The 18,030-nt window shown below is 43.5% G+C and overlaps 1 protein-coding gene across 3 annotated transcripts; it reads right to left on the reverse strand.

Moving 5' to 3' along the window:
* Positions 1 to 730: 730 nt before the first annotated feature.
* LOC110975028 (uncharacterized) lies at positions 731 to 17,918 on the reverse strand. 3 transcript variants are annotated; one of them, XM_087130608.1, is made up of 11 exons: positions 17,774 to 17,902; positions 15,851 to 15,907; positions 15,146 to 15,269; positions 11,503 to 11,649; positions 10,351 to 10,516; positions 7,824 to 7,933; positions 7,466 to 7,629; positions 7,231 to 7,250; positions 6,872 to 7,008; positions 5,708 to 5,895; positions 731 to 5,288 (listed from the first exon to the last, which is right to left on the reverse strand). In XM_087130608.1, coding segments are annotated over exons 3-11 (2,580 nt in total). In that variant the 5' UTR covers positions 15,148 to 15,269; positions 15,851 to 15,907; positions 17,774 to 17,902; the 3' UTR covers positions 731 to 3,642. The 3 variants fall into 3 exon arrangements, with proteins under 3 accessions (XP_086986734.1, XP_086986735.1, XP_022082802.2); XM_087130609.1 differs by lacking the exon at positions 15,851 to 15,907; XM_022227110.2 differs by lacking the exons at positions 15,146 to 15,269; positions 15,851 to 15,907 and having other exon boundaries at positions 17,774 to 17,918.
* Between the last annotated feature and the right edge of the window lie 112 nt (positions 17,919 to 18,030).

An 18,030-nucleotide genomic window follows, 5' to 3' on the forward strand; every position in this document is an offset into this window, starting at 1 on the left:
GAACTGACTACTCACAAGTGAACGTGACCTGCAGCGTATTTTCTCGCCAAGTCGACTTGCTAGAATTCGGAAATCGACTTGACAGCAAAATTTATTTCGACGATTCGACATAGTGAATTCTGAAAGTAGACTTCATGGCATGAATTGTATCGCCAAGTCGACTTACTATAATTAGGAATTCGACTTGAGTATTTAACTTATTTCGCCAACTTGACACAAGCAAAATCCGGAAGTGGTAGACTTGACAACAAAAATCATCTCTCCGAGACGACAAACCGAGTTCTGGAAGTAGACTTGATGACATAAATGATCTCGCCAAGTCGATATAGGGAACCCTGGAAGCAGGCTTGATGTCATAAAATATCTCGTGATGTCGACTTACTGTACTTGGGAAGTCAAGTTAATTACATCATTTATCTCGTTAAATCGACTAAATACGCTTTGTAAGTCGACTTACAATGATAAATTATCTCAGTATCTGAACAAGTCGGATGGCACTCACGGAGCGCCGTAGAAAGGCAAGGTCATTCGAGAAAAAAGGGCACACTGACCAATTCATCCAGCATATGGCCGAGGGCAGACCCACATTACTCCCGAATGACTTCGGGCGCGATTCATTTGGGGTATAGTAAATGCTATTGGAATTCCGACCTGTCTCAATACGGATTGTTCCTCTTAGTCATTATACACACAGTACACGCTTAACACAATAAGACCATAATAAACAAAATATTTTTATCAAGTCAGATTTTATTTGGATGTTTGGGTAGGAAGTCGCAGAGAAAAATCCTGAAATTACTCTGACACGAGTGTCCGATTAAATTTAATTCAATACAATTGGCCAGGTGAAAATTGAGGAATTATTGAACGAATCGTTTAAAGAGGCTAACCGAGTTAATTAACTAAACTGTTGCATATTTCTTTAAAATCTAGAAATTGCTCCCTAAAACAGTACTTTCACTTTGGGTATTAACAGGTTTTCTTTCAGATAAGCTCATTAATTGACATCTGATCAACTGCAGGCTGAAGATAAAGCCACAGGAGTTCTAATCAGGTATGTCCTGCTTCAATTTTAGAAGTTGTGAAAGAGTCTCCGATGGAAAAAAATTCAAATGCGTATCTCCACATGCCTCTTTGTGTCCAAGTTAACCTCATATTATGAAATGCTTGTTTTACTATCTTAAAGGATATTTGCTGACTTTTAGGGTTTGCAAATAGATTTCTATATTCATGAACAAACTGTGACGTCATCCCGAGAAGAAAACCTGTCCCATTGGACCTAAACGTTCTTTTCTTTCTGATCCATTGCGTTGAAACGCCTAGCAATACAGATGCAAGCAAACCCCTTCTCAGTAATGTTTTTCCAGTGGGTCTATTATTCTCGTTTCAAAAATTTGAACAGAAAAAAAAACCTACGCACTGAACTATGTCTTCCCTAGATGACATCACAGCAACAGCGCCCTCAGCTATTAAAAAGTGCATTTGTTCAATACATGTACATTTAACCTAAAATGGGACGTCGGCTAATTTTCCTACATTGTAGAAGGGTGAGAAAGTTGCAGGTAAAAAAATGTACCTATGAATAACTCATTGCTTCTACCCTTTAATTGCATAACCTTGTTGGGTTCAGCATGGTTAGGGTTAAGCTTTTATCACTCAGTTGTAGGCTACCCTTGCACAGACAGTCTTGTCCAGTTCCAATTCTTGGTTACAATTTCACCTCAGACTACAGTGAGCTTTAAGCATTTATGTTAAAGCTGCATGAAACATCAACAAAAAATGCAGTTTCGTATTACAGTTTCAAAAACAGAACTGCACTGGGCCAGTGCTGTTCAAAGAGAGAGTTGTGACATGAATGTCTCAATCGTTGGAACCAAAATGGTGGATTATGCATCTCTGCACTCGGTCAATAAACACACAAAAGCTGCATTCTGTGCTGCTGCTACTGCACACATAATAAACAGCCATTTTGGTTCCAAAGTCCGAGGTTGGTGGTACTCTCTCTATTTACAGCTCTGCACTGGGCCAGCCGGATCAACTCGGGGAGTTTATGCATGTACAGGTATTCCTTAAAATTGTTTTACATGTACTTCGGTGCACAAAGCACAGAGTTGGCTAGATAGTATCTTCCTTAATCTAGCAAAATCAAGCCAACCTCCTCATCAAATGTGAAGGGATCAGTGAGGAGTGGGGTCAATAATGAATCTATTTGAGTTTACTTGAGCAGAAGCTGATTGTAAATTACATATTTTCCACTGCTAAGCCATCCAGTCTGTAATAACTTTTCAGGGTTAAAGCTGGCGTGATCTTCACCATCAGATTTCCAATTAACTCTGCCCCCTCCAGATGCTGATCACATGCCCTGACTAATCGAGCAGACAACCGAGACAGCAGAATATGACGCCCACTGAATCCAACAGACTTCGGGAGAAAAAAACAAAGCAAGGAAATTTAAGTTCGCCAGTTTCAACAACAAAGTTGCAACTTTTGAATCCAGGAGGGCCTGGGCCACTGTACATGATCATGAAAGGCGCCAAGTGATGAAAATGGCCAACTACGGGTGCATCCAGCTGCACCAACATTAAAATAAATAACATAAAAAATTCTTCTATTATACAACTGTCTCAGTGAAATTAACACTATGTATACACTGGGCAAATATATATATTGTTATAATAGCAATATTCATAATCAACACTGAATATAAACTTTAGGGTTTGCACAATGTTACCATTACTTCATTGTCTAGGAGTGAGATCAGGTGTTAAAACGGCAAATTACAACTGAATTTATCAAAAACAAATGCAGTACAATTCCTCAAACTTAACAAGAAAGACAAAGGGTCTACTGTGCTCAAAATTAGTCATATATGAATGAGATCAGGTTTATCACATTCAGAAGTTCCATTGGAGGGTACAGTGTGTAAAGTGTTGTAACATGCTCATGGTGTGGTATATCCCACAGCCCCAACAAGCTCCTAAGGGTAACAAACTGCAGACGTGTACTTCTATGCACGGGTGGAGCACCGAGTATGCACAAGAAGTCTTCTCACAGCTCCAGCACACACACACGTGAGCGTGCCTTACCAGTGGCATTCAACTGTCGCCCTACCTACGTGTATTCCTCCAGTTGAGGGGGCTGATATTGGGATACCTGACAGAGTCTGGTGAAAATGGGACTCGCCTGGGACCTGAACACCACTGCAGGTTGCTGCTACCGGTACACGTCGGCACCAAACAACTATGCCCAGACCCCTGCAGCTTTGTGCACATTGGGATGAAAATCGGTCAAGCATGCTTTCCTGGGTAACAGAGTGCTCTCTCTTCTCCACTCAAGTCCAAGAACAAGAGTCAATCACGCAATACTACCTCAGTTCACTTCCAATATTCAATGACGGACCGAAACAGGTGGGAATAATAATGATAATATGCATCAGTACTTGTTTAGGAATTCAAGAGATATATCCAAGAATAAGTGAAAACATTAAAAAGAATTCATTCAACTTGGTAGCACTGTTACTAATATATTCACAAACACAGGACAATTTGTTTTCACTTTTGTCGGATTTAGCAATCGATTTCAGTACAGGAAATGTCAATTATTAACCTAATGCTAGAGAAAGTGCTGTTTCTTTAATGTCCATCATAAAGGTTTCGATTTTGTGGGATAACACTTTCCCGTTTTTGGCAACTGAATGTCCATCGTCCTTTGTCCAAATATCAGTCGGATTTTGCGGGTGTTCCTGTTATCGACCGGCTTCACTGACACTTGGAAGGTCTGGGAAGGACTCTCTTCTGATTTGAGCACATCGCTCAGATGCTCTGTTCTTGGACTGTCCGGAAAGGAGGGATAGAAGGTCTTGACATCGCTGGAGTTAATATGCTTTGGAGGCACGCTTTTGTCAACCTTCTGGAGGATGGGATGGGGAGGGATCTCATAAAGGTGACGCAGCTGCGACATCCGAGGTACAAACTGGTGGCTTGTCTTCTTCCGCTCCGGTGAGTTAAACTTCAAATTAGCCCGTGCCCTGAGGAGACTCGGGGAAGCTGGAGGGGAATCAGTCTTGGAGGTGGAGGTAGGTGACTGGGGGAGTTTGGGTCCGGGGATGAGGACCCGCTGCCCTCGAGTCAGGCGACTCGGGGAGTCGGGGACATCAAGGAGAAGTTTCTGGTCTTGACTAGTGGTGATGGAGCTGCTTTCGCACGACACTGAATGCTGTCTTGGTGACACCTCATCCTCTGACGATGTGACAACTTCCTCTATACAGCCATTAGAATCTTTCATACGGATTTTCAACTTGGGGATTTTTTGCACTGCTTCAGCGATTAATTCCGCGTCGTATTTTGTCATCTTGCGTTTGGGTAAAATGAGAGGCGGCACTTCTAATCCCTCTGACTTGCCATGCTTAACTTTCAGATCCTTACAGTTTTTGCTACAATCTGTCTCTCTGCGCTCCCTCTTTCCCCCATGTCGATTAGTTCTGGCAGGCCCATCATCTAGAAGGTTGCGCTTCCCTGCAATGGCCCGATCTCTCGGCACTCCCCGGATCTTAAGCTTCGTCTCGCAGTCCGAGATCTCTGATTCGTACGTCAAATCTTTCTCAATGGCCTTCGGAGCCTTTGACAAATGTCTGACATTAAACGTCACCTCGGTGTCACAGCTACTGCAATTGGACTGTTGGTCCAGGGCCAATCCCACCGCTGCCACCGACCCGGACCTAGACCTCAGACCAGGGACACTGCTCACCCCCTCCACCCCTCCACTTGGATCCAGACAGGTTTCTCGGGGAAGCTTCGATAATTCCTGCATTTCCTCTGTCGCAGACACCCTTCGCTTGCGAGACTCCCTGGACCGCCTCCGTTCTGTCCTGGAAGCAGCCACACACTCGACTGCCTCCGTGTCAACTATGCCCCCATTCAGGTGAGCCTCCTCGACCCTAGGCGAGGGCACAGGCTCCTCATTTAGTGACATCCGCCTCTCACGGCCCTCCCTGCCAGCCTTCCTCCGCTCCTCCCTGCGCAGCCTGGAGGCGTACCTCACACCCCCTTCCTCCACAGTCAGTGTGCCATCCTCCTTGATCTTGTGGGGCGTCAGGACCACCTTGGCTTCCCTGAGTTTGTAGCCCTCTGCCACCAGCAGCTGAGCATCGTACTTTGAGAGGCACTTCTTCTCAGCAATGAGGTCCACCAGGGTCTGGTTAGCCAAGAAGGATGGAGAGAGAGGCTGGGAGGAGCGCGAGCGACTCCAGGGGCAACTGCTACCATCAGAGCTTCCGCTACATTCGGAATCTGTGAAGACACCAAGCATCAAAACTTCCTTTTATATACCAGTCATGATCATGAACAACATATCCAATTCGACCAGTTCTTTTGAACAAAGCCCAAACAAAACACTGCTACATTCAAACGCCAACCACTTGGCATATATATACAGAAAAGAAATGCTTCTGCATGGAATGAAGCCATCGATGCCCGACTTAAAAAAAGGCAGTAACTGATATCAAGCTCTGAACATTTTAGCAGTTTCTTGTGACTAGTGTGATATGACCAAGGGTCAATTTCACAGACCTGCTAAGCTCAGAAAACATCTGCCTAGCATATAACAGGTTACCAGCTTAAACGTCCTTGCAAGTCCTTTAGTTTACTTAGCAAGATTACCTAAAAAGCAGGTTGGCCTACGGTCGAGGACAATGCCTGTGACAACATACCACTTCTCCGCAGCAGCCGAGAGGGCAACACACTCTTCACCACACTGCCCTCCTCCTGGCTGGGCCCGCCCTCCTCTTCATTCTTGGCTTTCTGCCAGCGCAGCCGTCGGTCGGTGTCCCTCAGGCTGTACTTGTTCTCATCAATCTTAACCGGCATGTCTTTGGGGGTGAAGGCACCCATCTGCCTCCTGAGTAACAAAAATGCACACCTCTATGACAGCACCCCACTTGACCAAATGGACCTTTCCCCAATATATGCAAATTAGAGAGGCGCATGTGCGCTACTACCACTGGTTGGCAAGCGCGGCCGTCACCACTGCCGGCAGTGTAGGTCAGCTGCTGTAACCATAACCTGGCGCAATGAACGTCAATCAAAACCGTATTACAGCCTTTGTCCGATACTTCACACTTTTCTCGAAACTAGGTGAAGTTTTCAGTGTCCTGAGGTTAGAAAGTAACAATTCCTAGTCTTTAAGTTTGGCACTCATATCAAACTATACTAGTAGAGATACATGCACATGGAGATTTGTATTGTTACGTCATAGATTTAAGCAACTTTGCCAACCAGTGGCAGTAATGAGCAAGCACCTGCCTTATTTGCATATTTCATGGGAAAGGTCCATTTTGTCCAACTTTGCAGAAGGGTACACTTAATACAAAGAATTCCATGATGGAAGTGAACTTATGTTTAAGCCACAGACACTCAGGACAGTGGGTGAAACTTTTTTGTAACTTATTTTTCTATGTGACATTCCATACGACTTGAGATGAAATGCATTTCTAGAAACGACCACACAATTTATAACTTCATACCAATTTCACTCGTGACACGACCAACACCAGTTATTTATACAAGAAACAACAGTAGTGGCGGCAAGAAGGCAAATTCTTTTCTTCACTAAAATATTTAATTTTTTTCTGCCTATTGCTACTATGAATCTTACCAGACAGAACATGCCACGAAAAAGCAAACTCTAGTAGTGCTTGGCCAATTTGAACTGTTTAATGTTTCTCTCCTAACCAGTCACGTACAAGAAAGGTTATTCCTTTAGCATTAGTTGTACCAGTATCCTCAACAACTTTGAATCCTCAACAAAATGAGATGATTACGGAAACGAACAACACTCCTTGATCAGCAATTCCTGGAAAATGTACCCAACGTACCGCTCGCAGGTTTCACATTCACAGTGACAGTTGCCTTCCCCAAAGAATCCGTCGCCATAGAAACAGGTGATTTCCTCTCCGGGTTCAATGTCCCGTAGTACTTTGACACAGGCTGTGTCGCGACCCGTAGAAACAAACTGCACGTGAAAAGTTCAGACCCCCCCAAAAAACAAAAGAAAATCGATCACTGGCTTACTTTCTAACGAGGCTTGAATTTTAATAGTCTAAAATTCTGCCCATAATAGTTTTGACTTTCTAGGCATATGAGCTTTGGACCCAAAAATAACTGAGGTGAGATTATCATTATTAACAATCGCAATCAAATTCAAAAATGAAAGAAAACTGACTGCAGTGCTTACCTTGCAGTTTGGCCGACAATCTTCAAAAGAAAAGTAAAGAGATGGATAAAAATAAGTGGAATTAGTTTGACACCTGTTGTTTGACACCTGTTGCATATACATATATACCAAGAAGCCTAGGATGAGAGTTGCAATGAGTTCACAATAATGGAACACTGCAGAACTTCCCCACTGAACTTAAAAAGGATCAATATGCAATAGCATTCAGCAATCAAATAGCGCAAAGGTGTTTTACCATGATTAATGAAGGCTGCCGGGCCCAGCCACAGCTGGGCACAGTTCTTCCTGGTCGAGAACATGACACTGAAATCGTTGACGCCCGTCTTGAGGGAGTTCTCCTCGCACTCTGTCAGCTCGGCGATGCAGCCCACCAGGTTGAGAATCGTATCACTCTTACTCCTGTAAATATGTTACCCACACACAGCGTTCACTTCTGCATTTCTGCAACTACCACCCATCACAGACGTTGAATAATCACTCGCTAGTACACAAATACATCAAGATGCAGCAAGAAGTTAATTGCACATCAGCCTGGTCTATATGTACTTGTGGATCAGGGCTCAGGCCTTAGAAATCGTTTTTATGTAACTCACCAAACCCGGGTCGCCACAATTTTTCCTCCTGCCCCTTCCAAAGAGTAGCGGAAGCAGGGCTTCACCTCAAACCCAGACGTCTTGTCGAACATCGCCAGATAGCGAAACACCTGCGTATTGTACAGCGGAAAGGGACACGTGGATGACACAAACAGGCCAACTTACTTTCACCTGAGAGTAGATCAAATACACTGGTCCACACTGAACCACAAATACCTGCATATGCGGCAGGGCATATAACAGCAGCTGGGAATGTACATCTTCCCAGAACAAAAAGCCGGTTTTCTCATTCATATCAGGAACACGAGTCTTCACAGCCTAACCATTATCACATGAGCCTTGAAAGGGGGTTTGACGAGTACATGCACATTCACAGAAAAACAAACGAGTCACACAAGAGTTACATGCGGACTTACATCGGTAGATCAATCCAGAAAGACCAAGGTTAAACAATGGGCTCAACAAACCTTAAAAAAAAACACCTCGAAATAGTTCAAGCTACTTCTCCACAAAAGACAGTGATTAAGTGATTATTTGAACTCAAATTATGGACAGGCTCAGCTTTACTCGGCTAAGTTTGTGCAAAAAAGCTGTACAAATGAACAGACGATTTATGTATGACCACATCAGGATGTAGGCAAAAACTGAAGGCCAGTGTGCGTGTACACGTATATCCTATTTTGGATCTAATCCAATTGTGACACTTTACACTTCGGGACTTATTTTGGGTATTACACAAGCGAGACGTAAATGTAATTCAACAATGCCCCCCCCCGAAAACCCCTGAAACAATTGGGAAATTCCCTTCTCGTGACCCTGCTTATCCCCCCCAAAGAAATGACTTCAACAAGGAAGGATTCCTTGTAAGTTGAGACAAAAATTAAACCTGTTGGAAAGCCCAACTTCTTCCGGCCCAGACAAGAGACACGGCCGACGAAACTGATGACTTGAAAACGAAACTCATCTCCGATGTTGTACACTTCACGGACTGTATTATGATCGCTACAGTGAACCATTTCACCATTGTTTTGAATTAACTACAGTTATCTCGAAATGCTTGTGTGTCTCACTTCCTAAAAAATGAAACAATCTACATGTAAATTACGATACACTGAAAACCTTGCCAATGTGAAATTGAAACGTGCTGGCAAGTCGTCAGGAAACAAGAAATAGGAAAACAGTGACGTAAAGGAAATGACATGATGCCGGGAATTTGGTCTGATAAACAAATCCAAAATTAGTTTCAACCACAGCAGAAGATGTAAATGAAATAATGCCATTTAATCTCAAAAAGTGGTTTAAAACATTGAAGCATTAACCCTAACCCACTAGGCTCCTGCACTGAGGAGCATACACCGTACAGAACCCAACTTCAACTTCAATTGATACAATGTACTTGTCTATGTATAGGTACAAGCAGGTCACTGTACCAAATCTGATAAACCCCATCAATATGACTGTTGGAATTTCAGTGATATGGTACGGTACGGTACGGTACGGTATGGTATGGTATGGTATGGTATGGTATGGTATGGTATGGTATGGTATGGTATGGTATGGTATGGTATGGCATGGCATGGGATGGGTCTATGTAGTATAGGATGACTTGCACTGAACAGTACCAAACCTGACAAAATCAAGCATAGTCCAACAATTGGTACAGCAAGCCAGACACTGCACACAATGACCCCTGTGTGTCCCAGCTCACACAAACTCGAACACCATCCCCCTTTTGGCCTTTGATACCAAGTCCAACACCATTCAACAAGTTCATCGAGTATGGTACCGAACCTGCCAAAACCTAGCAAACCCTGCTGGAGTTTGATGGATACTAGACAGGGTTATCATACTGCATACTCCCTCTCAGCCGTACATGTACCAAAAAACTGTACTTCTTTCAAGCACAATACATGTACCTGTACCTTTAGCCTTACGTACACTGACTACGTGCAACTGTGGTATTCACTGAACATTTTGATGGTGTACTCTAGCCCCCTTGGGGGTGTGTGCATCGGATGATTCACAACTAACGAGGTTAAACAATTGTGCGGAAGTCGCACCGGACATTTACAAAATTAACCTGCAAGCCCCTGAGCCCTTTTCCCTAGGATGCAACCAGCATTCTGTACAATCCTCTATGCAGTAATAGAGTGCAGCCTCAATCCTCCAAAATCCTCCAAATGTCATGCAAGCCTTCCTTGGAGGTTGTGACCACTGCCTCAATCCTTCAACATCTTCTGCCAAATAACTGTAAACGGGTTGGGGCGGTATGAACAATTTCCACTATAATCTAGGGCCATATTCGTGCATGGCTGAACATACGCAAGGCCCGGCCCAAGACTTTGACACAGAGCACATCCTTCAATATCAGCCACACTTTTCTTACATAGAGCAGCAATCATGCCTATCCTCCACCTGGGCGGTGAGGATTTTGAAAGGTTAAGAGCAGATTCCAATCTTTAGTCACAAAAAGCACACCGGGTGAAATTACACAGACAAGAATAAAGACCTCTTGGAGCCAACTCACATGCTGCTTGAAGATGGTCACCTGGTGCTTGGACTTGTTAAGGAAGAAGACCCTGGCCCAGTCGCCCGACACCAGGCCCTTGTAGGCCCGCTCGTAGTTGTGGGACTTCTTGAAGCGCAGGATGATGTCCCGAAGGTATTCCTTCCTTGCATCCACAGGGCGGAACCTGGGTTTTGATGGGAAACAAAACGACATTTCAGTGCGGAGTCCAAAATTCTTGACCTTTTTTGTTCAAGGGGTAATCTGCCCATGAAGAGTTGGGATCGCTTTTGTAGAGGGCTACTTTAAGGCCTTTTCACACTGCAACCTCTCAACGTGGGTTGAACATTTGATTTTTGAAACCTGCATTCAACCTGGGGTTGTTTCACACTTGTTTTAGGCAAACTGACCGTGTCGGGGAAAATTTCATCTGGAGATGAGCACAACCCTAGTCTAAGTTCAACCCAAGCTGGAGTCAATCTATGGGTTGAACTTGACGCATGGTTGAAAAAGTTCAAGTGCCAATCTTTGCTAGTTTTCAACCCAGTATCAACATTGCATCAACCCCCAGATGTGTCACGTGTGAAAAGGCCTTTTAGGGTATAGGGATTTGGGTTTGAATTTTGGGACTGAGTTTCAACTTTGGGTGTGGTTCAATTTTCTTTTAAGAAAAGCAACTTGCAATGCTCTGTGAGACAAGAAATTTCAGATCCTTGACTGCTGCAAATACTGAATGACATGTTTTGTGAGTGGTGCATCAAGATATCAAGTAAAATCCCTAAAATTGCATGAACTTTATATAAACCATAAAATACAATTAGATAAGACAGGATACCGTACAATGCTGTGGCGCTTTATTTACCGGTATTTATACATTTATTACTTTATAGTTCTCAGTAGAGTAACAATGGACGGTGCCCTAGCCAGAAGAAGTAATTTGTAGTGCAAGACCCTTCAGGCTCAGGCTACGGCTTAGTGCTGTGTAGGATTGAGTACTGCATGCCAAATTTTATGCAGAACTGTTAGGGTTAAGGCAGTGTCTGCAGCCACAACCATAGACTTGTGCATATTTTCGAGCTGCAGGCAAGTCATGCGACCACGGCTTGAGTGGATTTCCCTGCCTAGCAGTTCAATGTTATCGGGCACCTGCCTAGTCTGCAGTGCTGACCTCACCTTGTGTTCATCTTGTGCGTGGTGAAGTTGAGGTAGGGGTCAAGGACCAGGCTGGTGGCCAGGTCATCGTTCTCACCCAGCTCCTTCCAGTTCATACCAGAGCTGGGCTTCAGTGGCCAGCCAGGGCCTGTTCCATCAATACCCATCCTGGGGAAAAACAGAAACCAACTTATTCTCATATGATCACCGGCACCAGAGACTAATGCAACATGGTACCTTTGTGCTTGCTTTGGGCAGAGAGTTGACAGTTCCAAGAAATTTTCCTCTGCACGAAATAACATGCAAGCAAGGGGAATAAACAGTTCCCATTATTTTCGTTTTCACAAACTCCACCACGGTCATAGATAGTGAATTTTGATCACGTAATAATATGTTACAAACGCGCATGTACCAGTATCATTCACGCGGTGCGCTACGGTGATGTCACGCCACAAAACACAATGAATCATGGTGATCTTTCCCAGAGTTAATGTGTCGCGTCTACTACATTGTAATTGTATAACCTTGGGTATGACAGCGGATGGCCGAAGTGGTACTCATGAAACAGGAGCATGCTCTGACCATTGCTTCTGCTACGATCGTCATTGTCGTTTATATAAAACGCTCATTCCATAGTATCATCTAGTCTGCTCTTCAATCTTGTCCATACTTTTCAACGAATCCTGTTGTGAATAATGTCTGGAAATTCAATCACTCGACAAATCCCCCAATTTTTCTTACAGATCACCGGTTTCTCTATCAAACAAATGTTTTAAATCCCAAGTTTCTCCCCCTCCCACAAAAAATAAAAACACAGGTCAACAAAGGACATCGTGATCAATCATTTTCTTTGAAATTCCTATCTAATTTAATGTTCATCTGTTTTAATTAGTCAAAGTGTTTTAATATATCTGGCAATGAAATACGTGTATTACAGATATAACAGCATTCCGGTGAAATCTTTGACCACGGTATAGCAAAACAATTGCTGACTGCAGTGACGGGGTCCATGAGTTTTGTACACCCTTGGGGGGCAAATGGCACCCTTGGCTTCGCCCCGAGTGCCATTTGCCAACTCAGGTGTACAAAACACCACGGACCCTACACCACAGGCAACAACTGTTACATGTAACGCACATAAGTCTCAGTACACTTCTTCCATGAAATGAAACCTTCCTTAACCCTCCTATGCTGAAGTCAACTCTTTGGGTCACTTGGTAAACACCTCAAAGAAGCACAGCTGTGTGGTGTTGTGCACTGCACCAACATGCAAGAGAGTGACCTTGGGCACTTGTGCATATTTGTGCTGTAAAACTAAAGGAGGGTTAATCTCTTAAGATTCATTTTAATTACGTGGTATTAAGTATGCTAAAGGATAATCCGTGTCAAACACTTCCAAGTATTTTCCTCTGAATCACACACCAAAAACGTGCTTATGAGTCTGTGAAAACCAAAATCTTGAAATCAGACATTAACCCTAACCCCCAAGGCCCTTTTTGCTAGGGACCCTCCGCAATCATCCAGAATCCTCCAATTTGGAGGGTGAAAAAATTGGATTCTCCCTAAATCCTCCGAAAAGTCTTGAAAATGTTACTTGGAGGTGTGCCTGCTGCCTCAATCCTTCAAAATCCTCCGGCATTTCCTGTCATTATGTTGAGGCATTGCAAACGACATTCTTGAGCAGTGCAGTTGATTCAAAAGAAATATCAGGTTAATTTATGCATGACTAAGCAAAAACAACACAAGGTCTAACCTACGACCAGCATCCTTCGCAATAAGCCATGCACTGCTGCCATTCACCCTCAATCCTCCAAAATTACCCACAGGATTTTGGAGGATAGGGTTATATATGCCAAATTCACTTTACAGTACAGGTCAGAATTTTAGCCAACATGCTTAGCATGGCAGCACATATCAAATCCAACAGACACGAAAGGAGTTATCCGCACATAAACTACATGTAATTAGTTATTCCATTAAACTTCATACCTGCGTCTTGAGTGCTTTATTTAATTCAAACAATTGAAGTGTGATTGATAAAATTAGCGTTCATGAGTCCACAGTGACAGCTAATCCGACGGGATAGTTTTTTGCATGCACAAAGTTAATGAGCATTATCGTTAAAATCCAAGATGGTGGGGTCCATGGAACAAGAAAAACAATGTGGGCAGCTCGGACTAATACCGAGTAACAGCGCCGCCAGCATCGATGATAGCTTGGCAACGCCAGCCCATTGACCCCAACAGATTGGCTAGGATCTGACGATCCAGACCATACAAAATCCGCTGGAGAATTTGGAACAATTCATCCTTGTTTCGAGGCCTAACTTCGCGCGGTGAAGTTGCCTCTTCAACTCGTTCCACAAATTCTCCAGGGGATTCAGGTCAGGGCTCTGGGCCGGCCATTCCATGACCTGGAATTCCCAACTGCCCCTCATCTCTCGAATGAAATCTGGGGTCGGATCGGCCAGGTATTCCTGTGTAATCCTTGCAGTATGCAGCGGTGCATTATCCTGCTGAAACAAAAATTCAGGACCGATCAAATGATGGGCAGAAGGGATCAAGTGGTCGCGGAGAATATCAACATAAACCGCTGCACTGATATTTTCCTCGACCCGCACAAGGTCACCGACACCAGCAGAGCTAAAACATCCCCACACCATTATCCCAGAACCACTGTGTTTGACTGATGGGACCACACAGTCCTCTGAATATTCTTCAGCCACACTTCGCCGAACGTAAACCCGCCCATCAGATTGGTAGAGCTTGAAGCGTGATTCGTCCGACCACAAGACTTTGGCCCAGTTGTCAGGGGTCCAGGTGAGATGCTCTCGAGCCCAAGCCATCCGTTGGGCTTTGTGATCGGCAGATAGGCGTGGTTTGTGCCTCGCAACCCGTCCATGCAAGCCTACTGCTGCTAGGCGACGAGATATGGTTGATCTATGCACTTTGACTCCGGTTGTGGTGGCAAGGTCATCCCTGAGCTCAGGGGCCGTCAGGAAGTGGTTCCGGCGGGAAGTGCGGACTAGATAGCGATCAGCGCGGTCAGTCGTCCGCTTGGGTCGGCCAGATTTCGGAACATTCTCCATGGAATTTCTCTCCTCTAGCTTCTTCAAATTGTACCTGACTGTAGCCTCGCTGATCTCTAGCCTACGGGCTATTTCCCGGTTGGAGATCCCCTCCATATTCCAAGCATGGATCATCCCTTTTTGATAGTCGTTGAGCTGATTTTTGAGTGGCATTGTCGACGCATCAGAGAGCTTGCAGAACGCATGCACATGCAAATTTTCCCACGCCTGGTAAAAAAGGCCACTGGACTCTAATTTCAATATTTATGAATGAATGGCCCCATTTTACTTCGTAAATACCCATTAAATGGCTTGAAAGAAAGTGCACTTTTTCCCTATTGGATTAAATGCCCAATCAATGATATTCATAAGCTCATGAATACTTAAGGAGGCAATTTAAAACGGCGGTTTAACGTCACAGAATGGTTTTACAAGTTACCATGCTTTTGCCACGAAGGAAAAGGTGTTTAGTGTTTGATACATGAATATTACTGACTAAAACAATCATGATTCAACAATCATGATATATTTATTGGAAGTTTCGATTTGATAATGCAACTGTTGGTAAGTAAACACATTTGCACGCAGTGCACTTACATGTAACTCAATGTTCACTGCACGTTGTCGGTGACCTGTCCGGTCTGTGGTCCCAAGCCGTGGCGAGATAATGAGGTCTGGGGTCTGGCTTATCGTGCATTGGACCAGCAACACCAGGTAAAAACTGAAAAGCGTGTAATGAACAGCGTGTCAGGCTCTCTGATCGTTTTAGTCTCGACTAAAATTCTGACCTGCACTGTACAGTAGTTCATGAAACCAAGATACATGAACATGCAGTTCATTGCAAAGTTTTTCACCAAAGCTACCAAACCAGGACTTTCGTACTGGTCTGTGATGTAACTAATATCTTGGCATGTACACTTGAATCATTTCTCTGCACATCTATATGATAAACAAGTTTTAACCGACAGGTGGATCGCGGGATCACTGTTTAACAGAGCACTAACTTGTTTAAGCAGAAAAAAAAATACTTGTGCTTCCAGTTTCCGACCGACCCTAATTTGTATAAGTTGGAAAATCAAATTTAAAAACATTTTAAAAAGGAAAATAATAAATTCTGTTGTCTTTTCTGTCTGTACAATACACCTCTGAACAACCTTTTTCATGTCAAAATGCTTGTTTTTAGAGTTCCTTTCACGAGCCCTGACGTGGTACGCAAAGCTCAGTGCATTACATTGGTTCCCATCGCACCACGCCGACGCAAAAAAACATGTGATGGAAATGTGGTAACAAGTCTATACACACCTGTCGCAATAGCCTCGTTTTACACTACATCGGCTGTACACGCACACAACCCTACAGCTGCAAAGCGAAAAAACATTCGTAATTCAAGAAGACTTTTGGAAGTTAATTCAAAAACCTTGGTCTCTTATCTACATGTATGTATTTCATGTGTTCAAAAGTTTCATTTGAGGTTGTTTTGCTTGTACTTGAAGCGAGCATGTTTCCACAAAATTCCTGCTGCAGCACGAGGTTTATCGCCCAGTCACCCACCCCTCTGGCATGTCTGGATGCATCACACGTGCATCCAGATGCATCCATACACAGACATCACGGGCCAGTTTGCCATCGTCATTACCTGACTGGCATATATAAAACTCTGTCCAAGAAGTTAACATGTACTTGATGTTATCAAACTCGGTTAGATAAAAATCTCTTAAAAAGTTAACACCCATATGGGACTTTGTGCACAGAGACTGTTGGACTTAGTTTTTCTGAGGTATGCCAAACCCAATGCAAAAGTCAGCTGTTATGGGCCTACCAGACCTATCCCCACAGAATTAAACACTTTACTACTGTTTAATTCTGTGTGGTTAGGGAAGGAAGATGTTGAGCGTTACATGTATCTTTGAAAGTGCGCAAATTTTTACATTTCCCGCAACCACAGATATTGGCATAAAAATTGCGCACAGTGATAACAATTGCGTGGATAAATGAACCACAGGGAACAGTCGTACACAAGTATTGACAAGAGACTGACATCGTCTGCACATCTGGCATAATTTTGTTGGGCCTGTTTCGCACTTGAAGTGTCTGCTGCCTATACAGCGTGGCACATACATGTGTACTTATTATATGTTACATCACGGTGCGTCACAAGTGAATGCCAGTTGACACGAGAAATTCCGCCATTTGAGCATTTCGATGAATATTGCCACTTAACAGCAATTAAATTTCCATCGACATTGAAATTCTGACATTTCTTCCTCCTAAAACTAATTCCCCATGAGGGCTATTAACTTCCCCTGTTGAATTTAATTTGGAAAATTCTTAGAGCCGCGGATGTATTTTTGGAAATATATCTGCAATAAAAGTAGGATCCCACACAAATTCAATAACAATCAGGGAAAATAAGAGTTTGAAATGACCCCCAAAACTACTAGTTTGTACTGGAATCCTAGCCTTTCCTCAAGGCAATAGGTCGGGACAGGGCCCAGTATATGACGGAGGAGTATTTGTCGGGCCCTGGTGACGGGTCTAGGCTCTGTCAAACGCTAACCATCACGACTCCCTTTAAACACACACAACTTCAAGGCACAAAAAATTTTGCACATTCAACATGTTCAAAGATTGCGCTCAGATTTAAAATATGCACAATCTTGAATTGCTCAAAGAAAACTTCGCAAGTTGAAGATTGCACTGAAAAGAGTTATAAAAACACATGAGCAGAACGACCAAGCAATCGTGCAGATCGGCCGAACGGATCAATTAAAGCCAGCCGTTTCACCGTTACCATGCATGAACAGCGCCGAACGCTTGTGGGCCATAGGCCTATGCATGCTATAATGTGCTAGGCCTGATGCAACTTGCCATTGCGGTGACACGACTGCAGTACTCATGAACACAAACTTAGTTCTTTTCCTACCTCCATGGTTAATTGGACTAACTCCTAGGCCTATATGGCCTATAACCTTTATAAATTGTGAAAAAATGCATTGGCAGACTGGTAATAAAAACATTTTCAGTGAAAATGTAAGCGGACACACAGCCCAGCTTTTTTTAAATATTTAATTTCTACGGTTAATTTATGCAAACGACATGATTCCCGTCAAGTGTGATCAACACGATCGATTCAGAAGAAACGCCACAACTACAGAACGAAAAGGTGACAAAATTACGATAAGGTTGGAAATACAAATGAACAATCTTACATCTGAAGACCCTTACCTTTTTTCTAGGAGGGTTTTACGATCCAAAACATCTAAGAAAAAACTGGAAATGGCAGAATATCCCGGAGTTTCCTTGTGCGCCAGACTTCACCAATTCGAAATACCAGGATCGAGATAAAAATGGCGAGTAGTCAGCTGACTCATTTTTATGCATACGCACACGATCAACAATAGTCCCTGCTTTCCCCATTATTTTAACAATATTGACATAAGTCTGCAAAGCTAACTGTTACATAAAACTCTGAAATTTTTAGA

The sequence above is a fragment of the Acanthaster planci genome, linkage group LG20 (assembly GCF_054643075.1).
Source record: "Acanthaster planci isolate LZ-2023a linkage group LG20, COTS_SCS, whole genome shotgun sequence".
In the NCBI taxonomy this organism is placed as follows: Eukaryota; Metazoa; Echinodermata; class Asteroidea; order Valvatida; family Acanthasteridae; genus Acanthaster; species Acanthaster planci.

Excerpts from the sequence above, each read along its gene's own strand:
- LOC110975028 (XM_087130609.1), bottom strand. Across the intron at positions 7,934-10,350 it reads TGACCATCTTCAAGCAGCAT|GTGTTTCGCTATCTGGCGAT; the intron begins GTGAGTTGGCTC and ends TACAATACGCAG. Across the intron at positions 7,251-7,465 it reads GGCAGCCTTCATTAATCATG|ATTGTCGGCCAAACTGCAAG; the intron begins GTAAAACACCTT and ends TTTCTTTTGAAG.